The following is a 19,001-nucleotide window of genomic DNA, read 5'->3' on the forward strand; positions in this document are numbered from 1 at the left end:
GGGTTTCTGGTATAATGGTGTTAATGTGAGCCATGACCAGCCTTTCAAAGCATTTCATGGCTACAGACGTGAGTGCTACGGGTCGGTAGTCATTTAGCAGGTTACCTTAGTGTTCTTGGGCACAGGGACTATGGTGGTCTGCTTGAAACATGTTGGTATTACAGACTCAGGTTGACAATGTCAGTGAAGACACTTGCCAGTTGGTCAGCGCATGCTCGGAGTACAAGTCTTCGTAATCCGTCTGGCCCTGCGGCCCTGTGAATGTTGACCTGTTTAAAGGTCTTACTCACATCGGCTGCCGGAGAGCGTGATCACACAGTCGTCCGGAACAGCTGATGCTCTCATGCATGTTTCAGTGTTACTTGCCTCAAAGCGAGTATAGAAGTTAGTTAGCTCGTCTGGTAGGCTCGTGTCACTGAGCAGCTCTCGGCTGTGCTTCACTTTGTAGTATGTAATAGTTTGCAAGCCCTGCCACATCTGACGAGTGTCAGAGCCAGTGTAGTACGATTTGATCTTAGTCCTGTATTGACGCTTTGCCTGTTTGAGGGTTCGTTGGAGGGCATAGCGGGATTTCTTATAAGCTTCTGGGTTAGAGTCCCGCTCCTTGAAAGCGGCAGCTCTACCCTTTAGCTCAGTGCGAATGTTGCCTGTAATCCATGGCTTCTGGTTGGGGTATGTACATACAGTCACTGTGGGGATGACGTCATCGATGCACTTATTGATGAAGCCAGTGACTGATGTGGTGTACTCCTCAATGCCATCGGCAGAATCCTGGAACATATTCCAGTCTGTGCTAGCAAAACAGTCCTGTAGTTAAGAATCTGCTTCATCTGACCACTTTTTTAATAGACCGAGTTACTGGTGCTTCCTGCTTTAATTTGTTCTTGTAAGCAGAAATCAGAAGGATAGAATTACGGTCAGATTTGCCAAATGGAGGGTGAGGGAGAGCTTTGTACACGTCTCTATGTGTGGTGTAAAGGTGGTCTAGAGTTTTTTCCCCTCTGGTTGCACATTTATCATGCTGATAGAAATTAGGTAAAACTGATTTAAATTTCCCTGCATTAAAGTTCCCGGCCACTAGGTGCGCCACCTCTGGATGAGCGTTTTCCTGTTTGCTTAAGGCTCATTGAGTGCGGTTTTAGTGCCAGCATTGGTCTGTGGTGGTATGCGTGCTTTCAGTTCGTCCCATTTATTTCCCAGCGATTGAACGTTAGCTAACAGTATGGATGGCAAAGGCAGATTAGACACTCTTTCCGCGAAATCTCAGTTTATTTCTCCAGCGAATGACGGGGATGAGGGCCTGTTCGGGTGTTTGGAGTATATCCTTCCCGTCCAACTCATTTTTTTTTTTAAATGTCCAATTCGAGGTGAGTAATCGCTGTTCTGATGTCCAGACGCTCTTTTCGGTCATAAGATGTACAAAATAAGTTACAAACAATGCTAAAAAACGGTTGGTTAAGAGCCAATAAAACAGCAGCCATCGGCTGCGCCATCTATACGGTAGCGCATTAAAAACTGGCAACCAACACACAAACACACACACCTCCAGCTCCCCGTTCTCGGCGGCGTCGTGTAGCGGCGTTCCGCCCCAGCTGTCGGTGATGATCTCGCCGCCGTGCAGCAGCAGCCAACTGAGCACCTTGGCGTGACCACGGCTGGCGGCAAAGTGCATAGCCGTGGCACCGTCACCATCCCGGTCGGACAGGCTGATCTCTGTGAAACTCACCTGCAATGGGACAACAGTAGAGGTTAAACCAGACAGGGGCAAACTACGGGCCGCGGGCCAGATCCAGCACACCAGCCAATTACTATAGAAGCAGCCCACGGTGGATTTAGAAAATTAAACAAAAAATGTGTCAACTGAATGCGGAGCTTAGTTCATTAGAACCGCGTTTACGTGAGTAACTTCCGATGTCCGCTATTGCAGGGGGAACAAACCAATCGGTTTCTGAAATTATACAGTAATAGGCCCACTGTTCTTAATTCCCTGAGTCTCTCTTCAGTGTCTTTCCTGGAAACACCTTCAGACAGCTCACCTAAATGTTCTCAAACCCAACCAAAGAAACCAGTCCAACGTGTTCATGAAAAAAAGTAAGTTAATAACTTTTGAACTATTGTTCCAGGGAAGATGAGTTTGAATGGTGACATTTTGTTAGCATGCTGCCGTTAGCTAAGTTTGCTAATTGGCGTCAGCTAAGTTTCCTAGCTGGAGCTGCTTTTTCCCCTTTGTAACATTCATTACCCATACAATTAGAGTATTACAAATGCAAGAACTATACAACTATATTGGTTATTTATGCCTATGTACTGAAGAGCACATTTCAAGCACAATCATTGGACTAGCAGTTTTACGCAATTTCTGTTATACAATAAATATACAATAAATCTTGCTTGCCAACATTATTATATTTTTTGTTGCTTGCCACATATGTGTGCTACGCTACCACATGTTAGCCTGCAAGTGAGCCCCTATTGGTGACGCTGGTGTATTCCAGTAGGACATTCCTGCTAGCCTTCTAGAACATTAGTTTTAACCTTTAGCTATAGCTTGTTTTCCACCATAATGCATTGCTTTGCTTTAAGAATATTAGTATTTCATTTGCATATTGCAGTTGTCTGGTGTTGCTAATAACATTTCATATCATTAGCATTTTATTGCCATGAATTAGGCTCTTTATGGTTTCTGGATATTAATGTACACCCACATTGGATTTATTTGGCGCTTGTCTAGGACCAAAATATACAATAAAATAGTACAACAAACAGTAGAAGAAATAACAAAAGACAGCATGAAGTGGGGACCATTGACCTACCAGCCAGACGATGACAGTGTTATGGCCCATTTGGGCGGCGGCGTGCAGAGGTGTCATCCCGTCATTGGCTCTGATGCCTGGCTCCGCCACACAGTCTTTCACCAGGTATTGGACAACCTCCAGGTGACCTTCCTGGCAGGCCAGGTATAGGGGTGTGGCACCATTCTTTGTTTGGGAATTGACAACACTAAAAGAGAATTTAAAAAATAGACCTGTATTCAGCTTTATTTAATTAATTACCATGTTATTACATTGTGATTCTTGAACAACATAACTACTTTGGGTTAACCAAGAAGAGTGTATAAACATGCATCCGGTTGCTAACATTGGGCAGTAATGTTATTCTAGGAGGTTTTCTTTGTACCCAAACTAATCTAATCACTGACAGGTCAACATAACTTCATAACAGCCCTTGGAATAAGCTCGGTCCGAGATGCCACCTTAAGGATCCTTTCCATGAGGCTCCAGTCCAAGTAGCCATGACTGGGGGAGGTATTCTGACTAGCACATCGAGCCAACTCCACCCCCTGGAGCCACACTCCGCCCTCCCTGTTCTCCCCGTTCCCCAAAGGCCAACTTGGCAGTGGAGAATTCTTTGCCCCATCCAATGACAATGCCTCTGCTTGCCCCAGATCTCCTAGTCACAGAGGGAGTTCAAGGAGTGAAGTGAAGTGCTTCCCCTCTAAATCCCATACAGCCTTGCTTTATTTGGACACTGACTGACAAGCGGGCAATGAGTCCAGTAAGAGGCTTACTACCCTGCTGGTTCTGTTCCTCACTATCTCAGGGTTAACCAGGTGGCACTAAGTGGTGACAGGCCAAAGGGAGGGAGGAAAAGAGATGTAAAGAGGGGGAGGGGTAAAGGAGGAAGGGTGTCTCCCCTCAAACCAAACACAATTGCACCCAGTTTCCCCTCACGGAATAGCAGTTAGAACCCAAGCCAACAACTTACTCGACTGAGTCGAGGTTGTTACTAAAGCTATATTTGGACGATGTATACGTTTCCTGGATCCAAAACGTAACACCTTAAGTAACACCTCCTTTCCTTTGTTTTGTTCCTTGAAAATATGACAAAGCCCCAAATCTTAGGCGTGACCAACGGGGCATCCTTGGGGTGCATTTGGGGCGAGGTTCCAGGTAAAAACAAGTGCCCTTTAAATATTTCACCACAGGAAGGGGACCTAATCTGCAGTTCTATCATCAGGAAGTAGGCAGATGGCTGCATAATTCATGAGTGTAACTAAAGTGGGCCGGAGCTCTCCTGCATCCCGGGGTCTGGAGAGGGTGCGCAACATACAGTATGTTTATGGAAAGGGGCTGACACTAAACATGCAAACATTGACGCAACACACAAACCCCCTCAAATACACTTAACACTGGATAGAAACTGCATCAAGGTGTCTATGTGCTCTTATGAGATGCCTCATGACAAGGGTGAATACTGAGTTTTAGCCAACACAGACTCAGGTACTCCACTAAAGGAATTGCTTTAGGAGTACAGGTGTAGATTTCAAAAGGGCTTAACAAAGAGGCTTGTCTTTGTGCGAGGGTAGAAATACAAAGTGTGACAATAGATGATACCCCGTCCCACACACCCTCAACAAAAACATGCACACGAGCAATTTTGTTCGTTTGTAACTTGTCAACTTCAAATTGCCTCCACTATTACTGGATACAATACACACCATTCTCCCTTCCTCCACGTTCAGTGTATGTAACAAAGGGCAATCTTATCTTCATTATTAGCAAAGTAATTGATGTTGTCACACTAATAGGCTTCTTGCCTGATAAAAGCTTATTGCGTTCTCAGTGGCTTTTCTTGTTTAAATAATTAAGTGACCCATGACGAGAAAAGTTTCCTCCATAGTGTTACAGAGGACTGAAGAAATGACATAGTTTAACCAGCATACACCCCCCCACCAAAAAAGTTAAAATTACTTACATTCTGAACAATTATTAGGTGTTACTATTTTGTTTTTTTCTAGCTTACTGTTACCTGCACCCTCACAGTATATAGACATTTTTTGGCACCATTGATAAAGATGACAAAAAAATGTATACTGAGCTATATCGAATGCTCCAAAAAATTGGAAAACTATATTCATTTGGAAAGCGATTTTGTTTAAGCAATACTTTTTTTCTCAAAAAGATGGGTCAAAAGTATTGGCACACCTAAAGATTCTTAGAAATAAAATCAAACAAAATGACATCCGCATTAACATTCTACTTTTTAAAATTCATCTCAGTTTAACATCTACGGGATCAGTGTCCCCCCGGGACGGTTGAGCTAACATAGGCTAATGTGATTAGCATGAGGTTGTTAGTAACAAAAAAATTCACAGGACATTTTAGACAAAAACGTGGTTGCCTCTGCCAGGAGGCTGAAACTTGGGCACAAGGGAATCTTACAGCAAGACAAGCACACATCAAAATCCACAAAGAAATGTTAATTGGCCATAAAAAAAAATCAAAATTTTGCTATGGCCATCTCAGTATCCGGACTTGAACCCCATCAAAAACCTCTAGTTTGAATTGAAGAGGGCAGTCCATAAGCGCAGACCAAAGGATAAAGGATATGGAAAAATTCTGTATGGAGTAATGGTCTATATCCATCCCAATGTGTTCACCAATCCCATTTTTTTGAAGGCTCAGTGCAGTTATCCTCAAAAGGGGAGGGTGCCAGAGTATTGAAAACAGGGGTGGCAATAATTTTGACACCTATCTTTGAGATTTTTTTTATTACTTGTTAAACATAATCTCTTTTTCTGAGTAATTGTAAAAGCATAAAATATTTTTCCATTTTTCCATTTCCATACAATATAGCTCAGTATTTGTATTATTCATTTTATATTGTTTTTTGCTCATCTTTATCAAGAGCGCCAATAATTTTGGTTGAGACTGTATATATTCGTTTTTTGATAAACAACATCAATAGCGGTTTACAGACTTGGATGAATCCAGACACAACAATACATTGCTAGACTCAACAAGATATATTCTTAGAAAGTTAAAGATTCTAATCCCCCCCCAAAATAGCTTTTAACCTTCAACTTATGCCTCCTTTGACCCTAACAATGACCCTAACATAGTTGCGCTAAATATCCATCTACTATAATTGGCTAGGCAGAAAATATAGCATGGAAAAGGGACGTGGGAAAAGTGGAAGTGCATTAGGCTAATCCAAATCCTACACTCTAAATATACTTGAGACGTTCTGCCCGAGTGTCACGGTGGGTGAACTTCCAGCAGCATCTCGCTCTCTGGGTCTAAAGCAGGTGTAGGCAACCCTGGTCCTGGAGTGCCGCAGGCACTTCATGTTTTTCATTTAACCGACCTGGAAGACCAGGTGTGTTGAATTTAGGCAATCATTGAACTGATCAATTAGCTAAATTGGTCAGATGTGGTGCCTAGTTGGAACAAAATCCTGCACTACCTGCAGCACTCCAGGAACAGGGTTGCCTATCCCTACTTTAGACCCAGAGAGAGAGATGCTGCTGAAAGTTCACCCACCATGAACACTTGGGCATCTAGATTGTCTCAAAAGTAGATTTTATGGCCCTCAGTCGGCAGCAGTCGCCCCACCCCTTTTGACCCCATGCTGCAATTAAGCCCTGGCAAAGCTCTTAATCTGCGCTAATTGATTGCATAACATGTTCCTTCTCTCTCGCTTTCTCTGTGAGTCTGTGCAACCATCTCGCTGAGGTTTATTGCCAGTTCGTCGCCTGTCTTTTATGTTCCAGCAGCACTATCAGCGGAGACACAGCACGTCATCCTGTTAGCTTTGTGAAGACACAGGATGACAGGGAAGTACAATTCACAGATTCAGCCCTTTGAGCCCAGGCCCATACATTTGGTGGCCATTGTCTAGGAACTTAATCTGCGTCAGTCCTGCATCCCTATCGCCATTTTCTACCACAAAAGACAGACAGACATAGCCTAATGAGCAGCACACTGCTGACAGCTGAGTACTTGGCATGTTGACTATGGATCACACCTCACATTACACTAGGCTCACACACCTCACACTGCCGCCCCGGCAGGTAGCCTAGTGGTTAGAGCATTGGGCCAGTACCCAAAACGTCGCTAGATCAAATCCCTGAGCGACAAGGTAAATATCTGTAGTTCTGCCCCTAAACAAGGCAGTTAACCCACTGTTCCTAGGCTGTCATTGTAAATAAGAATTTGTTCTTAATTAAACTGACTTGCCTAGTTAAATAAAGGTAAAATAAAATTGGCTTCGCTTCATAGCTGCAGCGGAGTGCCTGACAACTGACTACTTGTCCAGACAAACAGTTGACAGCTAACTAAGTTACCGTAACTAAACAGCCATTTCACAAAACAGTTGTATAACTTTAGTAATCCGTTTTGTGCAAATACAGTACAATATTAGGCTAAACAATGGAACACTTCCCACGGTATGTTGTGCTGTCAGAACTGTGATGTAGGTTGACGATTTCACCGTACAGTTTTAGAATGGTCAGCCTAACTCAACTTTGTAAAAATTTAAAACAAAAAGTACAAATGTGAGAACAGTTGCACATGAATGGCTTGCCTTGGAGTCAATCATCAAAGAACTTTAGAGGTGATCTGTGGAATGGATTCTAGGGCTTTTGATGTTTTTTTCTGCACTGTAAATTGAGCAAATGTTTAGCATGTGGGTTTCCAAGGCCTTGAAACCATCCATCTGTAATAACGTGCTCTAGACAAATCCAATCCTTACCACATTCTGTGCAGCTAACTAAGTCGGATTACTACCAACAGGAAAGGGAAACTATAGGGGACTAAACCATGATGCTGAATGTAACTTTTTACATTCCGCTAACTAGTGCTCAATAAAAATAAATGAAGGAACAGTGTCGTATGATAAAGGAGAAATGCTTCCCTTGTGAGGGGTTGCCTCCCTTGTGATTTCTGAGAGCTAAGGTAACAGCTGTCAAACAGGCCAATTACCCTTTGAAATCCATAAGATAACATTATGTTCTACGTCGTATAATAAACCGTGATATAACAATGCTATCTCCCCACAGCAAAAGGCCTCGGCTAAACAATGCCAGAGACGACTAGAAAGCGGTCCCCTTCTTCATGCCTGTATTGTTTTCCCTCATTAGCTTATCGCTGGTTCGCTACTGTGTGTCACCATGGCTGCAGCGGTAAATAGCATGAGGGGTGGGGGAAGGGAAGAGGCAGGAGTGAATGGAGCAATGCTATCAGGCACAGCCACGTCTCTGGGGCCAATTAAAGATTCAGGAGCTACGCACATGTCTGGGTTGCACCTAGACAACACTGGAGTTCTTGGTAGGTAGGCCCCAAACTCCAACACCAGAACACTAGCCTATAGCCCTCAGACTCCACCTCTTCAGCCATTTAGGGGTCATTATTGTCACTCTCACTCTTAGAGATCGAGCCATACATTTATTTTCTATTTTAAATCAGCTTATTTCTATAGGTTTATGGCAGAGGTGAATGATCTGTGCCGCATGTTGAAGTGAACAGAACAGTCCCATTGGACAGCCTTGATGAGGCCTTAAGTGGCAGCTGGCTATCTGTTCCCTATCATATTTTATTCCTTTGCAACCACCAGGATGTTCCCATTGCTTATCTATTGGTTAGGCTATAGGCTCAAACATTACACTGTTGTCTCTCTATGTTCTGCAAACATGCTCTTCATATACAGTGCATTCGGAAAGTATTCAGACCCCTTGACTTCTACATTTTGTTACGTTACAGCCTTATTCTAAAATGCATTAAATCGTTTTTCCCCCTCATCAATCTACACACAATACCCCATAATGACAAAGCAAAAATAGGTTTTTAGCACTTTCTGCACATGTATTAACTATGAAAACTGCAATATCACGTTTACATAAGTATTCAGACCCTTAACTCAGTACTTTGTTGAAGCACCTTTGGCAGCAATTACAGCTTCGAGTCTTCTTGGGTATGACGCTATAAGCTTGGCACACCTGTATTTGGGGAGTTTCTCTCATTCTTGTCTGCAGATCCTCTCAAGCTCCGTCAGGTTGGATGGGGAGCGTTGCTGCACAGCTATTTTCAGGTCTCTCCAGAGATGTTCGATCGGGTTCACATCCCTGACTAAGGCCCTTCTCCCCCAATTTCTCTGTTTTTAATGGGTGGCCAGCTCTATGAAGAGTCTTGGTGATTCCAAACCTCTTCCACTTAAGAATGATGGAGGCCACTGTGTTCTTGGGGACCTTCAATGCTGCAGACATTTTTTGGTACTCTTCCCCAGATCTGTGCCTCGACACAATCCTGTCTCTGAGCTCTACAGACAATTCCTTCTATGGCTTGGATTTTGCTCTGACATGCACTGTCAACTGTGGGACCTTGTAAAGACAGGTGTGTGCATTTACAAATCATGCCCAATAAATTGAATTGACCATAGGTGGACTCCAATCAAGTTGTAGAAACGTCTGAAGGATTATCAATGGAAATAGGATGCACCGGAGTTCAATTTCGAGTCTCATAGCAAAGGGTCTGAATACTTAAGTAAATAAGGTATTTCTGTTTATATTTTTTTTTTATAAATTTGCAACAATTTCTAAAAACCTGTTTCCACTTTGACAAAATTTTGTTTATGCCATCTCCCACCCTATTGCCTCAACCCCATCTCCCACCCTCTCCTCAACCCTAACCACAATTTAACTGATGTTGACAGACAGCAGTTCTTTGATTGAATATCACACCCTGCATGGGCACTCAGTGTTGCTAATGCCTTGGCATGTGTCCATGACAATCGTAAGGCCATATGGCTCCATGTTCTCTCTGTGGCACGGCTCCTGTAGTGCAACAGTGATTAGCACCTACATTCAATAACATTACACACACACACCTCTCTCACAACAAACACCACACACATGTCCACACACACACACACACACACACACAAATTAGATTCTACACGACAAAACCAATGCACGATTATCATGACAAATCAAGCGATGAGCAGGGGACGTCCTATATGTGACAACATTATTATTAATCCAGGACAATCGATAATTTAGCCCCTGAGGACTATTCAGCAAAAAAGGCAGCAAATGTCATATTTGGCCATGGTTGAGGTCATTCTTTTAGGAAGTATTTCATCATGTGATTTGAACTGAAGGTGACTAGTTTACTCAACAGTTGCCAAAAAAGCAAGTGTCAGATTCCCTGGCAACATCCGTGATCTCTTGAAAATCCCTTGTTAGCCCGTAGTGTTGACAAAAGACAAATCACTGAATCAAGAGCATCAGAGCCTGAGTCTCTGTAATGTTTTTAATACCACTTTACAGTAGCTTTCATTAATAAGTCATTAAAAATGCTTATAAATGGGTTAGGGTTATTGGCTTATTTGCCTTAATTAATCTTAAGCGTTAACCATGTTATTATTACGGAAAACTACGAGTTAAGGCAGATGATTATCTGCATGTAATGCCCCAAAAATGCTCAACATAACTGTGAAAACGTAGTATTCTGTGGCAGTCCTGTTGACTTAGGAAATATCTAAGGCCCACAGTAGGCTACCAATTAAGAGAAAAAGATGGCTGCCATGTCTTAGTGTTCACTTAAAGTATATTCTCACTGCAAGAGATTCTCTAAAGTTTGAGAAAATACACTCGGCTCGACCTTTTACAGTAATTGTCACATCTCCTGCATCTCCTGTGAGTAACCTCCCTCCGAGCCGTCGAATGTAAACAGAATTGTCTCGTGTAGACAAATGCTCCTACAGTAAAAATCTTAATAACGGAGCAATGTTTTTTTAACGGCTGAAATGTCTAGACATTTTACTTATATTTTTTGTCTTTTATTTGTCTTTTACCTTCAAATGCAGTAATATCCTGTTTGTGTGGCCTTAACAAAACAGCTGGCAAAAGTGCATCCAGGGATTTTTCTGCCATAGAAACCATTGGGTAAGCTCTTTTTCGGGACACCTAAGTCTAAACTGTAAAAACAATTTAACATTTCAATATTATATACTCTTTTATTTATTTATTAATATTACTTTTTGGGATCGAAAAATGTTTTCAGTGTAAACTTAAACGACTAGAAAAGATAATGGACCTATATATTTTTTATTATATAATCTTTGAGAACTAACAATCACCAAAATAAAAGCTAAACAGTCAGGGGTATTGTAAATTCCAAAAACAATTAATTTAACAGTATTGAGTTTTGTTTGAGCAAAATAACAGCATTGGGCATTGGGCAAAATTCAGACATTTTCATCCCCAATTACAAGATTTTCAGACAAGATAGAACGGCCAAAGGGGGCGGTGTTGCAATCTACTGCAAAGACTGCCTGCAGAGTTCTGTTATACTATCCAGGTCTGTTCCCAAACAATTTGAACTTCTACTTTTAAAAATCCACCTCTCTAAAAACAAGTCTCTCACCGTTGCCGCCTGCTATAGACCACCCTCTGCCCCCAGCTGTGCTCTGGACACTATATGTGAACTGATTGCCCCCCATCTATCTTCAGAGCTCGTGCTGCTAGGCGACCTAAATTTGAACATGCTCAACACCCCAGCCACCCTACAATCTAAGCTTGATGCCCTCAATCTCACACAAATTATAAATGAACCTACCAGGTACCACCCCAATTCCGTAAACACGGGTACCCTCATAGATATCATCCTAACAAACTTGCCCTCCAAATACACCTCTGCTGTTTTCAACCAAGATCTCAGCGATCACTGCCTCATTGCCTGCATCCGTAATGGGTCAGCGGTCAAACGACCTCCACTCATCACTGTCAAACGCTCCCTGAAACACTTCAGCGAGCAGGCCTTTCTAATCGACCTGGCCGGGGTATCCTGGAAGGATATTGATCTCATCCCGTCAGTAGAGGATGCCTGGTCATTTTTTTAAAATGCCTTCCTCACCATCTTGAATAAGCATGCCCCATTCAAGAAATTTAGAACCAGGAACAGATATAGCCCTTGGTTCTCTCCTGACCTGACTGCCCTTAACCAACAGAAAAACATCCTATGGCGTTCTGCATTAGCATCGAACAGCCCCCGTGATATGCAACTTTTCAGGGAAGCCAGAAACCAATATACACAGGCAGTTAGAACAGCCAAGGCTAGCTTTTTCAAGCAGAAATTTGCTTCCTGCAACACAAATTCAAAAAAGTTCTGGGACACCGTAAAGTCCATGGAGAATAAGAACACCTCCTCCCAGCTTCCAACCGCTCTGAAGATAGGAAACACTGTCACCACCGACAAATCCACTATAATTGAGAATTTCAATAAGCATTTTTCTACGGCTGGCCATGCCTTCCACCTGGCTACCCCTACCCCGGACAACAGCACTGCCCTCCCCTCTGCTACTCGCCCAAGCCTTCCCCATTTCTCTTTCTCCCAAATACAGTCAGCTGATGTTCTAAATGAGCTGCAAAATCTGGACCCTTACAAATCAGCCGGGCTAGATAATCTGGACCCTTTCTTTCTAAAACTATCTGCTGAAATTGTTGCCACCCCTATTACTAGCCTCTTCAACCTCTCTTTCGTGTCGTCTGAGATCCCCAAAGATTGGAAAGCAGCTGCGGTTATCCCCCTCTTCAAAGGGGGGGACACCCTTGACCCTAACTGCTACAGACCTATATCTATCCTACCCTGCCTTTCTAAGGTCTTCGAAAGCCAAGTCAACAAACAGATTACCGACCATTTCGAATCCCACCACACCTTCTCCGCAATGCAATCTGGTTTCAGAGCTGGTCATGGGTGCACCTCAGCCACGCTCAAGGTCATAAACGATATCGTAACCGCCATCGATAGGAAACAATACTGTGCAGCCGTATTCATTGACCTGGCCAAGGCCTTTGACTCTGTCAATCACCACATCCTCATTGGCAGACTCGACAGCCTTGGTTTCTCTAATGATTGCCTCGCCTGGTTCACCAACTACTTCTCTGATCGAGTTCAGTGTGTCAAATCGGAGGGTCTGTTGTCCGGGCCTCTGGCAGTCTCTATGGGGGTGCCACAGGGTTCAATTCTTGGACCGACTCTCTTCTCTGTTTACATCAATGATGTCGCTCTTGCTGCTGGTGATTCTCTGATCCACCTCTACGCAGACGACACTATTCTGTATACTTCTGGCCCTTCTTTTGACACTGTGTTAACAACCCTCCAGGCGAGCTTCAATGCCATACAACTCTCCTTCCGTGGCCTCCAACTGCTCTTAAATACAAGTAAAACCAAATGCATGCTCTTCAACCGATCACTGCCTGCTCCTGCCCGCCTGTCCAACATCACTACTTTGGACGGCTCTGACTTAGAATATGTGAACACTTACAAATACCTAGGTGTCTGGTTAGACTGTAAACTCTCCTTCCAGACTCACATCAAACATCTCCAATCCAAAGTCAAATCTAGAATTGGCTTCCTATTCCGCAACAAAGCATCCTTTACTCATGCTGCCAAACATACCCTTGTAAAACTGACCATCCTACCAATCCTCGACTTCGGTGATGTCATTTGCAAAATAGCCTCCAAAACCCTACTCAATAAATTGGATGCAGTCTATCACAGTGCCATCCGTTTTGTCACCAAAGCCCCATATACTACCCACCACTGCGACCTGTACACTCTCGTTGGCTGGCCCTCGCTTCATACTCGTCGCCAAACCCACTGGTTCCAGGTCATCTACAAGACCCTGCTAGGTAAAGTCCCCCCTTATCTCAGCTCGCTGGTCACCATAGCAGCACCTACCTGTAGCACGCGCTCCAGCAGGTATATCTCTCTAGTCACCCCCAAAACCAATTCTTCCTTTGGACGCCTCTCCTTCCAGTTCTCTGCTGCCAATGACTGGAACGAACTACAAAAATCTCTGAAACTGGAAACACCTATCTCCCTCACTAGCTTTAAGCACCAGCTGTCAGAGCAGCTCATAGATTACTGCACCTGTACATAACCCATCTACAATTTAGCCCAAACAACTACCTCTTTACCTACTGTATTTATTTATTAATTTATTTTGCTCCTTTGCACCCCATTATTTCTGTCTCTACTTTGCACTTTCTTCCACTGCAAACCAACCATTCCATTGTTTTATTTTTATTTATTTTATTTTATTTTATTTATTTATTTATTTATTTTTTTATTTTTTTATTTTTTTATTTTTTTTATTTTTTTATTCTTAGTTTTTATTTTACTTGCTGTGTTGTACTCACTTCGCCTCCATGGCCTTTTATATTTTTATTTATTTATACATATATTTGTTTGCCTTCACCTCCCTTATCTCACCTCACTTGCTCACATTGTATATAGACTTATTTTTTTTTTTTCACTGTATTATTGACTATATGTTTGTTTTACTCCATGTGTAACTATGTGTTGTTGTATGTGTCGAACTGCTTTGCTTTATCTTGGCCAGGTCGCAATTGTAAATGAGAACGTGTTCTCAATTTGCCTACCTGGTTAAATAAAGGTTAAATAAATAAATAAAAAAAATTGCAAAATGCATAGAAGTGATTGGGAGTCCCATAGTGCAGCGCACAATTGGCCCAGTATTGTAAACACATCGTTCGTGGCCGGTGTTTACTTGTTTGCAGACTTTTTTTGTACAGCTTTGACAGTGCTACCGTATCTTTTTTGACACGCAAAGAACCAAATGTATGTCGTGAAGCTAATAGCGGTGACGCCATTACTGTGTAACTCCGGGAGGGCAACGTCTGAAAAACAGTGCGCTTGGTAGTGTGTACTGGTGCTCGACCAGTCGGCGAAAGCCAACATCACCCACGACAGAGAACGGTTGATTGTCAAGGGCAATGAATTCCATTATCTTGGCTTTAATGGATTTCGCCTTTGAGTTGCCTCGCTGAAATTTTGTTACTCTTTCAAATGACTGCACGATCCACACAGCAGACATTGTGGGCTAGTTTAGGAATGCTGTGTTGCACGTATAGCGCAAAATTTTACATGGCGTCCTTACATCATGTCCCTACGCTATATAGGTATGTACGTCAGCTTTGACATCGGTTTTGCACATTGGGGCATTAAACTAGACGTCGGACGATAGCGATGTTGGCATTTTTAGCTAATATCGTCCGATTCCGATATGTTCACCGATATATCGTGCATCCCTAGTGGTAACCTAGTCATAATGTTGTTAGCTAGCTAGCTGTGTTTGACTCGTTTTGTAATTTGAGTTTGTGTCATGAGAATTATGTTCTCGATGTTCATAAACCCAATTCAATTAACTACTCAGCCTGAAACCCAGAATTTGTAGGAAACTGGTTGAAATGAATCAGACGGAGGCCCAGCTACGATAGTCAGAAAATGTATTTACGAGAGCGCTCCTGCGCATATACAAAGACGTTCCTTTTATAATATTCTCTTAACCTACGCCCATACATCCACACTAGCATTAGGATTTTCTCCTGAAGTCTCACCATAGTTTATTACCACTCAACTGACAGTTCCAGTCCCCCCCAGATACGGGAAACCTGGAGGGGCTCTCCCTGTCCTATCTTATCTCCCCAGAGTTACAGCCGGGTCGGTTCAAACATAGTTCAATGATCCAGTTTAATGATCCACTTTGTTTTCTTTAGGCACACACATACATTCCTCTCTTCCCAGGTACATGCTACATAACCTCTTTCTTATGAACTAACATTATTTATCATTACAGAAAAACAGGGTAGAATTCAGTTAGTTATAGTTCTACGTTAAATGTATACATCATTTAGTCATTATTCATAAAATTCATAACAGTTTGCAAATGGGAAAATAAACAATCTTACAGTGCCTGCACATGCTTGTGAATTGGTGTATCTGTATATCATGTTGTATTATTGAAGTTTTTAATGGTTTAGATGCTGTTCTTATAGGATTCTTCCAAACTGTCTACTGTGAGATTTACAGTACTAGAGGTGTGCAGGGGGAATGTAGCCAGGGGACACACTATTTTCATGCCATTTCACGAAGTGGGCAGTGCTATGCGTCAAGATGGCAGTGGGATTGTAAGTGCAAGGACTGTCTGATGAATTGCAGGACCCGCCACCTGGGACCTCACTCATAACTTCTTCACCAACATCATTATGGTGGGTTTATACTTTATAGTTTACAATTGCAATTTCATACTAGTACATCATTTTGTTTTATTTGAACTAACGATAGCTAGCTACCAAGTGGCTGGGCCAGTTTGCCCAAAAGTGAACGATATGTAACGTCAAGTTTTGCTTGCTAGCCAACCAACAACATCAACGCCGCTCTCAAGCCAATCTAAAAACTTAACTGAATGAAATATGAAACTGATCATGACTAGATTGTATCTAATTTCACTGCGATTGGTTAGTAAACATGCAATAATACCTGAATACTGTCAATCAGAGATGAATGATTTTCATTTGATGAACAAAATCAGATTAACTGAGTCTAGCCTACCCTTTCCCCATCCCTTTTCTGTGACTGATGTGCCAAAAAATGTATGCTAACCAATACTTCAGGTCAGTATGATCAATAATTATGCCTAAATATATTGATATGCATGATATGTGTGTGAGTTGAATTCGGTGGCTTTCTATTCGGTAGCTGCATGAAATAGCAAACATAACGTGAATTCAGCGATGACATTACTTCATCTTTGTTACTCCCTGAAGAACCAGTAACAGGTAATGTGTTGAAAATAGATTCCACAATCCGGACTTGAGCAAGTGCTCGGCTCGTTCGACGCTGTGTGCACCTGTATACGTGCTGAAAATTCCGGCCATCATATAGCACGGCCCAAAATGACTTGAAAATATTGTGTACTACGTAGCTTGCAGTTATCAGTGTCTTTAGTAGTGTTGCCGAAGCCACGGTAAGTGTAGCTAATGTCAACACAATTTTTTTTATCTGGTGGTTTACGAGACTGCCGCTGGTAACAAGTCTAGTGAATCTGAACGGGCCTTTACTGTCTAGGTAGTGTTAGTTGTTAGTGTTAACCTCTCTGGGATATGTGGGACGGTAGCGTCCCACCTGGCCAACATCCAGTGAAAATGCAGAGCGCCAAATTCAAATAAATTACTATAAAAATTTTACTTTCATGAAATCACACATTCAATATACCAAATTAAAGCTACACTTGTTGTGAATCCAGCCAACGTGTCAGATTTCAAAAATGCTTTACGGCGAAAGCAAACTATTATCTGAGGATAGCACCCCAGCTAACAATCACAGACCATCATATTTCAACCCTCCCGCCGCGACACATAATTCATGCCTTACCTTTGACGAGCTTCTTCTGTTGGCACTTCTTCTGTATGTCCCATAAACATCACAAATGGTCCTTTTGTTCGATTAATTCCGTTGATATATATCCAAAATGTCAATTTATTTGGCGCGTTTGATCCAGAAAAACACTGGTTCCAACTTGCACAACGTGACTACAAAATATCTCAAAAGTTACCTGTAAGCTTTGTCCAAACATTTCAAACTACTTTTGTAATACAACTTTAGGCATTTTTTTACGTAAATAATCAATAAAATTGAAGACGGGATGATCTGTGTTCAATACCGGAGGAAAACAATGTGTAGCATGCTTTCTGGTCACGCGCCTCTAACAAACAGTACACTTCACTGGAGCCTCATTCTGAACATGGCTACTTCTTCATTTCTCAAAGGAAAAACCTCAACCAATTTCTAAAGACTGTTGACGTCCAGTGGAAGCGATAGGAACTGCAGGAAGGTCCCTTAGAAATCTTGATTCCCAATGAAACCTCATTGAAAAGAGAGTGACCTCAAAAAAAAAAGAATCTGAATGGTTTGTCCTTGGGGTTTTGCCTGCCAAATAAGTTCTGTTATAGTCACAGACATGATTCAAACAGTTTTAGAAACTTCAGAGTGTTTTCTATTCAATACTAATAATATGCATATATTAGCATCTGGGACTGAGTAGGAGGCAGTTTACTCTGGGCACGCTTTTCATCCAAACATGAAAATGCTGCCCCCTATCCTAGAGAAGTTTTAAGTTGAGCCTTAGGGAAAAGTTCATAGTAGAGGTGAGAGTTAGGAGCAGGGAAAGTGTTAACACAAGAACAAATATTGGGTTGTGAAGTAATGCTCGGCACAATGGTTAGGGTGATTGAAGTTGGGACTCCTATTTGGGTTAACTTTAAATGTTAGTAACGATCAAATCACAGTAAAAAATTATAATAATAACACTCAAACATCCCAAAATCCTGTCAGGGTTAGCTACATAAACCCTGTGTGTGGATTAGTGGTGTGAACGTTTAAACGTTAAAACATTTAAATGAAGTTGGGATCCTTTACGTTAAGAAAAATCCCTAACCGAAAAACAATGTTTTTTGTTTTCCCCCCCCCACATTAATTAAAATCACAGTTGACTTATCACAAAACAAATTATTTTCCATGTTACAGCCGAAAGGCTAGAAAGACCTGGGGAAGTTGTGTAATTCAAATAAAACCAGAGGAAGAGGTGAACTTTAGGCTACTTGGTGAATTTGCAAGGCATGCAAGACAAGACATTGCAAGATGCAAATTACCAAAACATATGAGCAGGCTTCTTCTGCCTTTTGCCTTCTGCCGCTCACTCCCTCATGCTGGCCTGCCTGCTCTGTGTCTTTGCTAATGATGCAAGCGTGTGTTCAGTCTTCGGTCTGTTGCGTGTAGAAAACCATAGCCTATTCATGGCACCGATGTCATCAGGCCAGTCTTGCATCTAGCCTACTCTTCGTTTTTGTCTCATATGAAATTACAAATGGCTACCCCTAGGCTGTATTGATTACGCTTTACAGACATAATGGAATGTGGCCCTTTGAAAGCATCCTCCACTACTGCATGTTTGTGTCACGTTCCTGACCTGTTTTATGTTATTTTTGTATGTGTTTAGTTGGTCAGGGCGTGAGTTGGGGTGGGCATTCTATGTTTTGTGTTTCTATGTTTAGGTCACTTGTAATTAGCCTTATATGGTTCTCAATCAGGGACAGGTGTTTGACGTTTTCCTCTGATTGAGAACCATATATAGGTTGGCTGTTCACACTGTTTGTTTGTGGGTGATTGTCTTCCGTGTCTGTGTATGTTGCACCACACGGGACTGTTTCGGTTTGTTAGTTCGTTTGATGTAGTCTGTTCCTGTTCGTGAGTTCTTCGTGTCTTTATGTAAGTTCCATGTTCAGGTTTCGTCTACGTCGTTTTCTTATTTTGTAGTTTGTTGAAGTGTTTTCGGTTTTCGTCTGTACTTTAATAAAC

At 42.1% G+C, this 19,001-nt stretch overlaps 1 protein-coding gene across 1 annotated transcript in view; it reads right to left on the minus strand.

Moving 5' to 3' along the window:
* The window catches only part of espn (espin), a 114,560-nt gene that overhangs the window by 78,257 nt on the left and 17,302 nt on the right, over positions 1-19,001 (minus strand). The window contains exons 3-4 of the mRNA XM_071371544.1: positions 2,814-3,000; positions 1,544-1,726 (exon numbers count right to left, since the gene is read on the minus strand). Of these exons, the coding sequence (XP_071227645.1) occupies positions 1,544-1,726; positions 2,814-3,000 (370 nt within the window). The remainder of the gene's footprint in view (positions 1-1,543; positions 1,727-2,813; positions 3,001-19,001) is intronic.

This window comes from Salvelinus alpinus, chromosome 28 (assembly GCF_045679555.1).
Source record: "Salvelinus alpinus chromosome 28, SLU_Salpinus.1, whole genome shotgun sequence".
Taxonomy (NCBI): domain Eukaryota; kingdom Metazoa; phylum Chordata; class Actinopteri; order Salmoniformes; family Salmonidae; genus Salvelinus; species Salvelinus alpinus.